The sequence below is a fragment of the Macrosteles quadrilineatus genome, unplaced genomic scaffold (genome assembly GCF_028750875.1).
Source record: "Macrosteles quadrilineatus isolate MER2022 unplaced genomic scaffold, UCM_ALF_1.0 Scaffold_9__3_contigs__length_116548681, whole genome shotgun sequence".
Classification (NCBI taxonomy): Eukaryota; Metazoa; Arthropoda; class Insecta; order Hemiptera; family Cicadellidae; genus Macrosteles; species Macrosteles quadrilineatus.
In genome coordinates this window covers 95,711,463-95,726,267 of record NW_026542602.1, presented here as the reverse complement: position 1 = coordinate 95,726,267, position 14,805 = coordinate 95,711,463, and the positions used below count along the sequence as shown (strand labels likewise).

The 14,805-nt window shown below is 31.5% G+C and overlaps 1 protein-coding gene across 5 annotated transcripts in view; it reads left to right on the top strand.

Annotated features, from left to right (window-relative positions):
• Positions 1 to 14,805, top strand: part of LOC129002800 (collagen alpha-1(XVIII) chain-like) — a 416,528-nt gene that overhangs the window by 167,114 nt on the left and 234,609 nt on the right. For all 5 annotated transcript variants that reach the window (XM_054430863.1, XM_054430866.1, XM_054430867.1 and 2 more), the window contains exon 2: positions 2,842 to 2,921. In XM_054430863.1, coding sequence (XP_054286838.1) covers positions 2,842 to 2,921 — 80 coding nt within the window. The remainder of the gene's footprint in view (positions 1 to 2,841; positions 2,922 to 14,805) is intronic.

The window sequence follows — 14,805 nt, the reverse complement described above, 5'->3', positions numbered from 1 at the left end:
TCGTCGAATTCAAGGTCCTTGATGAACTTCGTGATTTTCCTGACGATTGACAGCCATAAAATGTTAACTAGCACTAGCAAAAACTTTAAATGGTTTAGCATAAGCAAAAACTCGTCCAAAAACAAGACGAGTTCTGGTACTACCTGGAAACTGAGTTTTGGAAACTGCCTATCCATAGAATTTTTTCAAAACGTTTCATACCTAATGATATAAAAAAAACCCAAAACGTTTAACGATTTTAAATAAATATGTTGTTTTCCATTATCTATACTCTATGTACAAGTTTAATTCACGAATAAAACTTTAAGCTAAGGACAAAAGGGCTAGATGTATTGGATTTTATTTAAAGTTTTCTGCTAGTTTGAATGTTTCAAAGTGGTGCCAAGACAACACTTGTGTCCCAAACCTTCCCCCCAAACCATCCCCAAAACCCTCCCCCAAATGCCGGAGCCAGTGCGGCGGGCTACATTGATCTCTAGTCCAATTCTCAAATAGAAAACTTGGTTTCATAGACGACTAAACTGTATTGAATTTGTGATTTAAAAATCATCGTTGTACATCATTGATTGTACATTTCTTATATTAATTTTTGGTCTGTTGTTTATCAAATGGTGTGCACTGGAATTCGTTAACATCTCACTCTTTAGAATAAATAAATGCAAATTTTGTACATAATTTTGATAGAGTTAGATTTTTGTATTCTATTTAAGTGTATATATATATTTGTCGAATAGGTTTTGCAGTCTGAAATAGTTACGTATAAAACTGTAAATAGTAGTGTGTATTATGTTGCAACATTTGTGTCAACTAAGCTTACATATAAAGAAATGAAATTATATACCCTTAAACCACGATTAATAAAAACAAATAATTTAAACCACGAGTGCTGTAATGAGTTTGAAATTTGGTTAAATTTTAAAAACAACTTTATTTTAACAATAGATGTTTTATCCAATGACATTCAAAATGAAAATATAGCACCTTTTCTAGTGTATTACGAGATGGATGGTCTTTAGGTAATGTCACGTTTGCATGAGCTAAAACATACACTATATAATAGGATTTAACATGGGAACTGATTCAATTCAATTCAGTTAATTTATTCACGGCATAGGTGATTACAAAATGATGACATAGTTCAGTACATGCATTTTACAATTAACAAGATGACAAGCTTCAAGCAGGTTTAATATAAAACAAACTACAACTGAATTATTACCAATTAATTACAAAATTTAACACTCTGAAAAAAATATGATAGAAAATTTTATAAAAAGTACTATTGAGGGGATATATATATATATATATATATATCTCAGAACAAAAAGACCGGCAAAGAGCCAAATTTAGACTGAAAATACAATTTAAAAAAACAGTTGTCGTTATTAAAACAATAATTTGGTGACAGAAAAACAGCAGTGACATCTAAAATCTGAAAGTTATTGATATTCTAGTTGATTTAAATGTTACTCAACTGTTACCCATGTAATCCATACCAATAAGAGGAAACATTTTTACATATGAATTTTTATATCATATAACTATAACATTACGCACAATTCCAATGAATGTAATTGGATGACTCAATTGACCATCCATTCGTGTCAAAATCCTATTTTGTAAGGTACTAAACTGGAGAGAAGAGTTAAAATCATCGAAGAAAATTAGTCAACATTTGGTTGTGATTTTAATGCAATGTTATAATAAAAAATCTAACGGACTAATGTCATTAAGAAATCGTAGAAAATAAACCTAAAAAATAAAGATTAGTTTACTTTAAAATATGTAGCCTACTGTGTTTGTTGTATACTGTATAACTATTTTATAGTTGGTCTCTATGCAGCTATGTTTCGTTGGATCTTGAAATACCAAATACACTAATATAATGTTTCATGGCTTACATAACCAATACATTTCCAAATGTGGAACAGAGATATTTTTGATGACAATTACGTTGGTTCCATAAAGGACTGTACAGATGTCCGTGAGATGTTAGGAAGCGTTGGTTCTAAGACAAGCAGTAAAACCGGCGGTAAAAGCACAGTAAACACTAACAAGGTCCAGGAGACCCCGTTTTATAGTCATGTCCTGTTTAATTTAGGGTAGGAGGACTCTCTGAAACACTTTTCTCCTTAAACTTATCATGATACTGCATTTTTTATAAAACGTAATCTAAAATAAAGGCTTTTACAAGACTTTTTATTTATTACTAAACTTCTGATTTTGATAGTGTTTTTATAACGTTACCTTTAGTAACAAATATAGGAATGGATTATACTCCATATTCATTGAATCAATAATAATATAGTTTTTAGTAGAGTACGAAAATTAACGCTAGCCACTAAGTAGGTTAGTTGTTTAGTATATAAAGAGAAGCGGTAGATAACTCTACTGGTGATACAAAAATCTCTTACGACATTCTTTGTACAATCTCTCTAACAATAATCTCTGTATGTACAATAATCTCTTAGTATAACGGTAAAACCTATAGGCCAGATTTTGAATTCTTGATTTTGAATCTATTTAACCATAAGATTGTGAAAGTGAAGTAGTAGAACGGTATCCCAAAACCTATTCTATTCCCAAAAGTTTGACTAAATGAAAATAAATGTTGTTCATTAATATACCTATATAACATACCTGAATATATACGTTTTGAGCCCAGTAATGTGTCAGGGTTAGTTTGTTCAGTATCATATTTAAAACTATTCTTTTAAAATCGCACTTGTTACAATATTATTTTTATATGAGGGGATGTGAATTGTAGATGTATAAACCCTTTTATTTTTATTATATTTTATTTTGTGTGTAGTGGATTTTAATGTATTAATGTTGTTCCAGGAGTGAAGTGGTGGTTCCTGTAGTGATTATCTGTTGTACCTGCATAGTTGGTGTGTCGTGTGCTTCAAGAGGCCAGGATGGTAAGTTAATATCTGCTAGGCCAAACTTTACTTTCTATACATACTTTTGCATACGTTTTTATATCAATGAAATTTGATTTTAGTTTATTTCGGTTATCCATTTACTGTTCTAGGAATTGTAACAATGAACATTTACAATATCATTCCTTTTTTAATGCTAATTGATTATTTACAATTTACTCATGTTGTGTTACCTCATAATCTAGACACGGGAAAATAGTTGAGTCATAAATGTCAACAGATTAAAAAAATTAAGTATCCATTGTTAAATGGAACAATGAACTGGTTTCGAATGAATATAGAATTCTTCGTAAAAGACGTAATCACATAAAGTCTCAGCACATAAAACGTTTACTGTGGAACGATATAGCACAGTCGGCTAATCTGTGACGTATTGAAAATCCCCGGTACAGTCATTTAAACACGTGTACATAGTTATAGATAGTTATAACTGCTGTTGCTAATTCGGATGAAAGTGTTTACTTCATTACCGTTAATAAATATTAAAAGCAATAAAGAAATGCATCTTTCAGTAATTAAGAGACATTGCAAACAATTATGTGAAAGTTTTTTCTACTTTCATACTTATACATTCCAAATAAGTTGCATATGGAACAATACTCAATGGTACAATAGATTGACACATAACAATCATTTATTACTGGACAGATAATAACATCCACCTTATTATATTCATTGTTAAATCAGTTCGTGTATTCATTTTAAAATATATTATTTCCAATATCCATCTTGATTGAACCCGACACAATCCGAAAATAATCCATATAAATACACTAATAGTCTGTATGATACTATCTTACAACATTTTGAAAGACAGTTTAAAGATATATTTTATCTAATTTAATGGCCAGATCACTACCGATAACACCATTTATATAAAATAAATATCTCAATGAAGACTAACAATAATGTTGAATAATTTTTTAATGGCATTAAACATTAAAGTGAAGTTTAAAGTTCAACTAGTAGAAGTGGAGGCTGCTATCAAGAGTCTGTTTGCTTTTCTCCCTATAAACATAACTTCACAAACCTTCTGATCAACTGTTTGAGTTTCCCACAAGTACTGTGTTTGGTTAATCAGCTGTAATTACTGATGTTTGAGTAAAATCAACGGAAACTAACCACACTGTTGGTTGTATGAGAACAAACGTTAAATGCATTATTTTCAAGGTGTAATACAAATGTTTATGTAAATGTTATATGTTTTAAGGAAAAAAAACTTCCTATTCAAGTATTTGTTTACTTGTATAATCCTCGAGTTATCTCTTATGATATGTTATTCTGGGAAACCTATAGGTAATGTTAAAAAGATTTCGACTGTAGACTGTATTCAAGGAGATAAATATAATTTATTAGGAAGTTTTCAAATTTTATTCGGAATCGTATTTGCAAGTAGAAATAAAATTTCGCCAAAATAAAAAAAAATCGCCTATCTGATGATGATTGGAATGTCCAATCAAAATCTATCACCACTTACCATCTTTTAAATGTATATTTACGGTCTTGTGAGTATCAGTATAAGCGTAAATATATGTTTTAAGTGATAAGACGTTTCTTTTATTTACTTTCTGTAAATTTAATAACACGTACAATGTATTTACCGTCTTCTGAGTAAGCAGTATAAGTGTAAATATATAGTTACAAGTGTAATTTGACTATTTTGTGTGCTTTCAGGTAATAACATTTTTAAATATTTATTTGCTAAATGGTAAATTTTTACTGTTGAATTTTTGCTTGATAAGGTAGTACCGGTTCTTAGTGTTTGAGGAATGTGTGTGCAAAACCATTCAGTATTTTCGGTATTTCATCGGATAAAATCGGCACAACGAGTACTAAACGGGTCCAATTATAAGTTTTTGTATGAATGTATTTTGCCATTCTCCAGGTCACTGAGAGTTATATTTCCTTCAGATTAAATTACTCTTCGGTTATTCAGGAATCACAGATGAACGATAACTTGTCTTCTTCATAAGTAACCTGAGAGGCAAAATGAATGGTCTATGTAACATTGAACTTAAGGATTTTTCGTTAGAAGATTCTAGATGTATACAACTAAAGTAGGTATGAATTTTCATCAGGATATAACCCTAACGTTAATTTCTCATGTGTTTTAACACATTTATTTACTTAACTCTACGTTTAATCATTTAATACTGTGTAGTAGTCAGGGCAGCGATCTAGCAGAAATTTGACCTTGAGATGATCTAGGTGTACTCTCAGCTGTTTGCGCATGATCAGCTGATCACGTGACGTCAACTGATGTTTTGAGGATAAAAAGTGTTGGCCTGACCGGGTTTCGAACCCCGGTCTCTTTGTTGGTAGTTGTATGCGTTAGCTGGTTGAGCTACAGCAATGTTATGGGTATGGAGTTTTATATTGGTAAATGACACCTTGTATCTTATATATATACAGGGTGTGTTGGAGGTTTGATTTTAATATGGTTCACGGGTTCGAATCTAACCTAATATCATTTCTGGTTATTTAATCCTAATGGTATTGTATTATAGTGGGAGGTTCATGGGTTCAACTCTTACCAATCACAAAACATGCTATTAGAGGTTTAATACCGGATGTAATCTAACCACAGCTGTTTATTTCAGCTGATTACTTGGTTTAGAGGTTCATGGGTTCAATCCTAGTAGGTCTGGAAAAATACTTTATATAGTGTATAATGTTTAAGCGGAACTTTACTGTTGAGTATAAAAGAATGTTAAATGTGTAGTAGTATTGGAGGTTATTTTATATAGTGTATAATAAATGTAAAACAAATAGATGTTAAAAACAGCTGAAAGAAGGCTTAAGTTTACCATTGAGTATAAAAAATGGCCTTTGTAAAGGCCACCAAATATTATATGTTAAACTTATATTTAATCTATGCTAAATGAGTTACTTTAGTTTGTTTTTTGTATAGTGTTGTATTGTAGTGGGTGTCCTAGAGGTTCACGAGTTTGATTCTTACTAATCACCGATCATTTCCGGTTATTTAATCCTAACCTAATGGTATTGTATTATAGTGGGAGGTTCACGGGTTCGAATCTAACCAACCACTAATGCTATTATAGTGGGAGAATCCTAACGCACAGCTGTTTATTTCAGCTGATCATGTGACTTAGTTTAGAGGTTTACGGGTTCAATCCTAACCTATCATTTAGAGGTCTATGGGTTCAAACCTAACACACAGCTGTTTATTTTAGCTGATCACGTGATTTGTTTTAGAGGTCTATGGGTTCAATTCTAACCAACCACAACTGTTTATTTCAGCTGATCATCTAGTTTAGAGGTTCATGGGTTCGAATCTAACCTATGATAGAGGTTTATGGGTTCAATCCTATCCTAGTAGGTCTGGAAAAAAACACATTATATAGTGTATAATGCTTAAACCTTACTGTTGATCATAATGGTAAATGTTGGATGTTATATTATATATGTTGTAGTGTATAATAAATGTGAAACAAATGATAATTTATCTATCTGATATTAAAAACAGCTGAAAGAGGGCTTAAGTGGAATTTTACCACTGAGTATAAAAATGGTCTTTGTAAAGGCTATTAAATATCATATGTCAAACTTACATCTAATCTATGCTAAACGAGTTACTTAGGTTGTTTTTTGTATAGTGAGAGGTTCATAGGTTTGATCCTTAGCGGGTTATATGAATTTATGTATGTAACCACAAGTGAAACAGGTCTATTATACTAGAGTACTAGTGTTGATGGTATAATTATAATAATGATTAACTTGATATAAGATTCATCATAACAGATTACTCTGAGTTGAGGTATTAGTTTATAAATTTTCTACTAGGTTGTAGCACTAGTGCTACCAACTACTGATTATATTGTATATGTAACATAACCTCAAACAAGTCTATTAATTTATTATTAAACGTTATAGGGAGTGTATATTATGTTGTTGTGTATAATGCTTAAGTGGAACTTTACTGTTGGGCATAAAACTTAATCTAAATATGTAGTAGGTTTATAGGATTGATTTTAACTAACCATAATTGGTATTGTATTATAGCGGGAGGTTCATGGGTTTAATACTTTGTAAAAAAACATTTTATTTTATATATGCTATAGTGTATAATAAATGTGAAACAAATAGATGTTAAAAGTGGGCTTAAGCAGAACTTTACCATTGAGTATAAAACTTATTCTAAATGTGTAGTAGGTTTTTAAGGGTTTGATCTATACTAAATGTTATAGGGTGTGTATATATGTTGTAGTGTATAATGCTTAAGTGGAACTTTACCGTTGAGCATAAAACTTAATCTAAATATGTAGTAGGTTTATGGGATTGATTTAACCAACCACAAATGGTACTGTATTATAGCGGGAGGTTTATGGGTTTAATACTTTGTAAAAAAACATTTTATTTTATATATGCTATAGTGTATAATTATAAATGTGAAACAAATAGACGTTAAAAGTGGGCTTAAGCAGAACTTTACTATTGAGTATAAAACTTATTCTAAATGTGTAGTAGGTTTGTAAGGGTTTGATTTATACTAAATGTTTGTGTGTATATATGTTGTAGTGTATAATGTTAAGCGGAACTTTACCGTTGAGCATAAATGGTAAATACTGTTAAATGTTGGTTGTTGTGTGTTTTGAGGTGTGTAAAAATGTGTTCTTGGTATAGTGGGAGTTTTAGAGGTTATGAGTTTAATCCTAATCAAATGTGTTATTTTTGATATTGTATTGTAGTGGGAGGTTTATGGGTTTGATCTCTAGCTGATTATGTGATTTTGTATATGTAACATAACCTCAAGCCAAATAAGTCTATCACTAAGTGTTAATGGTGTTTTATTTTAAGTTGTTATAGTTTACAAATCTCTATTAGGTAGCAGTGTCTTATTAACTACTGACTATATGATCTTTTATAAATGTTACATAACCTCACTTTTTACCTTAAAAGGTTTATTAATTTATCACTGGAGCGCTAGTGTTGATGGTATGGTAACAAGATTATAGTAATGATTAATTTGATATAGGATTCACTATAATGGATTACACCAATGTATTATTTGTACCACTTAAATCTCTTTAGTTTACAAATTTTCTACTAGGTTGTAGCACTAGATCTCTTTAGTTGTCATAGTTTACAAACTCTCTATTAGGTTGCAGCACTAGCATCTAGAAAGCTACTGTTAGCCTAGAGGTTCATGGTTTGATTCCTAGTTGATTATGTGATCTCTTGTATATGTAACATAACCTTACTTTTTACCTAAACACGTTTGTTTATCTATATTTGTGACACTAGGGCGCTAGTGTTGATGAAACCTATTTTGAGCTATTTCTATTTAATTTAATGATGTATTCAATAATAAGAAACAAACCATCTACAGAATGCCTGGTAAGAATGATTTTATAGTAATGATAACCTTACTTAGATGATTTAATCAACAGTATTTTCCCCTCTAAATGATATAATCTTATTTTATGTATTGCATACATATCTGTAACATAACCTCACTTTTACCCAAACAAGTCTGTTAATTTATATTTGTGATACTGGAGCGCTAGTGTTGATGGTATTTGTCTTGGGCTGTCTCTACTTGATTTAAAATGACTGAATAATAAGAAACAAGTTTATATAGTAATGAGTGTATAAAACATACCTGTTTTTTTTTGTAATTTATCTGTTAACTTGAGACTAATGAAGATTTACTATAGTGGATTATACCATACTTTCACTATTACTTATATTCTATTAATTATACCTACCATCATATTTGTAGAGTGTTGTACAGCTGATGTGTGAGTGACGTCATCTTTCTGGTGTAATTTTTTGTTGACAGCTACTTTTTTATAGATTAAAAACATATTTATGTACACTACCTCAACTTAGAGGTACTGGGTTCAAAACCCTACTAGTTATTGACTGTTTTTATATCTGGTTGGGGTAATAATTGAATAATGACTGCCAAATTAATCAGTTGTGATGTAATCTCATTTTCCCGCTAAAGTATTAACCTTACTGTAACCTAATGTATGTAGTTTAAAACAAAATGTATTAAACATAACTTAATTTTCAGTGATTGTAATGCTATGTATTAGAACAAGTTTATTGTAAAACATGAACATTGGAATACTAGTGTCTATGATATTTTATTTCTATGGTTTGTAGCTTTTTTATTGTGATTGGATGAATAACTGAAATGAAAATAAACATAACATGACCTCTATAAAACATTTGAAAGATGAATAACTTACTAAGTTTATTTTATACCTTACTTAACTAGTTTAATCAATGGTAATTTTAAAGACTTACCTCTTGACTTTGGAATACTATTTACTTGAAACTAACTAATTGATACTTGGAATTTACTTAATGTTTTACTACAATAAATTACACTAATATAAAAAACACTATAAAATATCTTTACTTAATGTTATAGAAACACAAAACTATCACTCTAATATACTGTATAGAGGCAACTGAGACTTTTTAGGCTCTTATCAGAGTGTGGTTTCCTCTCTGACGTAACAGGAAATAATATTTTGTTGAATTATTTAACTTACAGTTATTTTTCAAAGGATTAATAAACACATTTATGCACTATCTCACTTTGTACTCTGTATATATTGCTAACCCACCTATTATCTTGTATATCTAGACTGTTTATTTATTCCGTTAGCTTGTTGAGATATCTGTTGCATATGTTAAAACCTGTTATAATCAACGCTTTTGCAGGTGAATTATCTACCAACCATATTTAACTAGGAATAATCCTGTTTTTTTACTTTGTCTATGATGATGGGTAACCTGTAAATTAGCCTTTACTGTAGATATCTAACCAGGACTTATTTTTTTCTTTAAAATCTAAAGGCTTTATGCCTCTGAAATTACAGCCAATGTAAACACACAGACAGTTGATGTGTTTGTGAGCTATTTTTGGGGACATTATTTAAAGTCAATAGTATGTTTACAGTACAGTATATGTTTCTATAGTCAGAGGTGTATTTTAATGATCAAGAAATAGGAAAAGTAATCACTGACAACCCCTAGTTGGTAAAGCCTAATAAACTTATGGCATATATGTGATAGACAATATAGCTAAAGCATGTATTAAAAAGGTTCAGGGCAAACTCAAATAAATAACGGTGTAATAAAACAATCGTTAAATTACCTATTCCTGCTAGTTGACTACCCCTTTATAGGAGAGTGATGAATTATATCAATAGTCCTTGAACTTTTGGGTGTGTCTTGGTAGATATGTATACAAATGTGATAGAATTGACGAAAATAACTGTGTGGTAGGCCTATTTATGGGATATGTAGATGTGTGTTGGTTGTATGTAGTGTATAATAGAGGTTGGAATGTTTTGATAGAGCTTTAAACCCAACTTATTGTAATATGATAACCACTATAATGTTATTACAAACTTAATAGCTGTTTTGTTTGCAATTATTTCTGTGGTGTATATCACATCCCCTATGATTATAATGGAGAGCATAGCATCTGTCTATGTTGTCACATCTCGTCTCTTTGTGTAGAAGAGAAAATGGTGGTATATTTTGCTGTTATTGTAGCTGCCTTCTAAAAATAATTGTATATGAGAGACAAACTTGTAAATCAATTTAGTTCAGGGGAGCAAAAATTATATTCCTAACTAAACGTAAATCGGCTTATTTGTGTGGAGAAGTGCCTAGAGGAAAATGGTTTGTATTATAGTGGACAATTGAAATAGTTATTATAGAGGATTAATCCTAATAATTCTGCTTCTTGATGGGGTGATATATTTGAAAACGTATGAGAAGGGGAGTTCAAACTCCTACTTAAATCTATTCCCTATAAGAGCCCTAGTTATGGAGGATGATTATAGCACTAATTTGTAAATAATAAAAGTTTGCTATAAAGGTTTTATACTTGAGGTGTTGTATATCTACAAGGCCCTAAAACAGGAAACTAGTGTTGTATTGAGTGAGAAATTAAATTCTAGTTCACATTTAATACTTAATAAACATACTAGGTTATAAAAGTAACTTTATTACTGTTACCCTTGATGTTATTCTGTGATGGTAGTATTAAACAATATAGATGTCTATGAGAACACCCTATCAGAGATTTATGAGTGTAATCTTTAGGTATAAAGCCCTATGATTGACTCTCAAGTGACTAACTTTTGTTGAAAAACTGATATTTCTGACAATGGTATATCTTGATGTAACAGGTGTTGAAACCTTGGTTGTAGTAAATAACAATTAGATTGGCCTAGGGAAAGGTAAATTTACCCACTATCAAGGTGCAAGCCACAACAGTGAGTAAAATATTAACATTTGTTGAAAGGCATACAAATTTTAGTTCTGATAAAAATACTAAATATGCTCTACTCTCATACTGCAAAATCTATGTCATTGATACAGTAGAACCTTTGTAACTCTATAATTTGAACATGCACTAGTCTGTACGACCACTTGTTATACCTAATACAGTAGTTCTTTTCATACTGTATGTATTGATATATGCACCAATTGTCAATTAACCTAAACAAACAGGCAAATATTTAAAAATACAAAATATTAGAGTGTGATTTCTACCATATACTACAATTTAAATCAACCCATAAACATACTACACAGAGAGCTAAAGCACTTGTTTGAAGGTGAGAAATTTTACTGTAAAGGATTGTAGACATAGATAGTTTGAGAATTATATGTGTTTGGAGGTTATTTTGATAGTGGTTAACCTTATTTCCTGTATATATTTGCTACTGTTGTATAGTCTTTAAACTACATCACTTTTTTATTGTGTAATCGAACATGTTTTCTATACGTTAAGTCAAATTGATATATGCTTTGATAGTTGATTTATAAACCTACATTTAAATTACTGATCACCAATAACATATTATTGTAGTAGATTAACATGAAATAGGTATATTTGAAGCCCTATGTAAAGCTCCTTTTACTGTTATCGAGGTTTTAATGTACTTTGAATAAACAAAAAAGCCTCTTTTACAACACAAAAACTACCGATATTTAATGTATACTCTAAAGAAGTAAAAAGAACTGCTAATTAAATGATAACTTTCAACTATTATCTGATGTGAATAAAAAATTGTGTATTTACCTCTATTGTTTGCCATATGGTATCTAGTCATGCTAAATCTTATCTTTTCATAAAGGTACCTATTACTATTGAGGACTATAGCTATACTCCTTCAAATTGAAATGTATACTATATGTCAGATGTACTTTCCAGTTTAGTGTTTCTGGTTTGTACTTATGTTTGTTATGACTAATAGTTTAATTACTGTGTAGGCTTACTTTGTTACACATTTACAGACATATGATCTTTACTATACTCTTAATTCCAAAAACAAAAGTGTAAATGTTTACCAATACTTGAGCGTAGTTATGATAGTATAACGACTATTATTGTTTTAATTTATACTGCAGCTAAGACTCATCCTACACTCATCTCCAAAGGCTTAAAATACCTATGTTTGTATGGTCGCTATCTCAACATAATGTCACTAGAAAAGTAACTATGAATTACTACACTTTACAGCAATTCTAGTTTAACCTCTAGAAGTGGAGGAGAGTACCATAATTGAGACCGTCAAAGGTATCATATGTATGTTGGTTTTATACATTTATTTATGAATGAACTGGGATATGTTGGACCATTACGCTATATTATACCTATAACATCTGGCTGGTATGTTTGCTGAGGTGACAAGAGTGTTGTGCTAACTTATGAGGCTTTGAAATTTTTTGTGTTGGTTTTATTCCTGTATGTTTGTATATCAAGCTTATTAATGTAGAGCTTACCCGATGGTGTTCACCTTATCTGGTTGGGGTGGAAGGTGATGGTATTAGTGAATTAAACAAAAACTATGTATATTGTGGTGATGTTGCTGTTTTATCCTCTTTGGATTGTGTCTCAATGTAAAAAAAACAACCTGATGCCTGTATTTTTGTAATGTGATAAGCTCAAAAGGTTGTTTGTATACAAGAGCTAACACCTGGGGATGATATGTAAAATTATCAGTATTTGATGGATGTATATTTACTGTTTGTAGTTTTTTTGAACAAGTTACTACAAAAACGGTGAGAAAACTGCTGGTTTTGCAATATATCAATCACGATATATATATTTCGTTGTCATACTGCAGCAAAAACAGTCAATTTGAACGGTTATTTGTGTTTTTTAGGTTATTGAAATGTTGTCTAAACATACATTTAATCATCTGTTTGTATGGGAACAGTCTAACACTAGGCCTTATTACTATGTAAAGTTATTCTTTTGTAGGATAGCGAAATTAACCAACAACCCAACGACAAGGGGTACTTAGGTCCAGAAATTAACCCTCACTAGAAAATAAACCAAGGATTATAACAACCACCTACCTATGTTTGTTAAAAGCTACCTGTTTAATTTACATCGCATTGCAGCCATAACTAATTTGCTGCACGAGTATGAAGTTAAATATGGCTTAATAATCAAGAATACCCATTTTTTCCTACATACTCTTTTATATGGTCCGGAGACTATCCTAGTTGGTAAATGTATTTGTTTTAATGTGTTGGAGCATGGTGTTAATAGTCAAAAGCAGATTTAAAATAGTAATTGGCGGGGATTGGCCCCAGGGCTGGAGTTACATGGTTTTCATATAAGGTATTACAGGCGACAGTGCTGCCTCTGGTGACAAAGCATCGAACTACAACCGGAGACGCTGAAACAGTGACTCTAGTGGTGAAACTTGGAACTATGATGACAACATCCAATGGTGGAAAACCCAGACAGTGGTAGCAGACGACGTTATAGCTATTGACACCGGTGGCAGGTATTATAGCTTTAATGGTACCTGTAGTGTAACATATTTACAAGGCTGAGGTGAGTCTTTTTACATGTGTATGACTAGTTTAGAAGATGATCGTATGAATGACAGCTGCGAGGAACGTGTCTACCGGTAGATATAGTAGATTATTACTACACACAACTATGGAAATATCATTAAGATATGAGAGAATAGTCCGAGATCTCAGTAATTCATGCCAAGCTACTGCAGGCGATGGTGGCGCCTCAGGTGGAAAAACATCAAACTACAACGCAACTCAAACTAGCGACTCTAGTGGTAAAACATGGAACTATGGTGACAACACTAGCTGATAACAAACTAAAATAATAAAATCAAACAATGGTGGTGTAGTTAGGGCCGTCACTTGAGGTCTAACATGGGCTCTTATGGAATTGATCATTGTAATATGTATAACTTTTTAGCTATCATTTAACTAAAAACAAATAAGGCATTAAATCTATTCCCCATAAGAGCCCATGTTAGACCTCAAGTGACGGCCCTAACTACACCACCATTGTTTGATTTTATTATTTTAGTTTGTTATCAGCTAGTGTTGTCACCATAGTTCCATGTTTTACCACTAGAGTCGCTAGTTTGAGTTGCGTTGTAGTTTGATGTTTTTCCACCTGAGGCGCCACCATCGCCTGCAGTAGCTTGGCATGAATTACTGAGATCTCGGACTATTCTCTCATATCTTAATGATATTTCCATAGTTGTGTGTAGTAATAATCTACTATATCTACCGGTAGACACGTTCCTCGCAGCTGTCATTCATACGATCATCTTCTAAACTAGTCATACACATGTAAAAAGACTCACCTCAGCCTTGTAAATATGTTACACTACAGGTACCATTAAAGCTATAATACCTGCCACCGGTGTCAATAGCTATAACGTCGTCTGCTACCACTGTCTGGGTTTTCCACCATTGGATGTTGTCATCATAGTTCCAAGTTTCACCACTAGAGTCACTGTTTCAGCGTCTCCGGTTGTAGTTCGATGCTTTGTCACCAGAGGCAGCACTGTCGCCTGTAATACCTTATATGAAA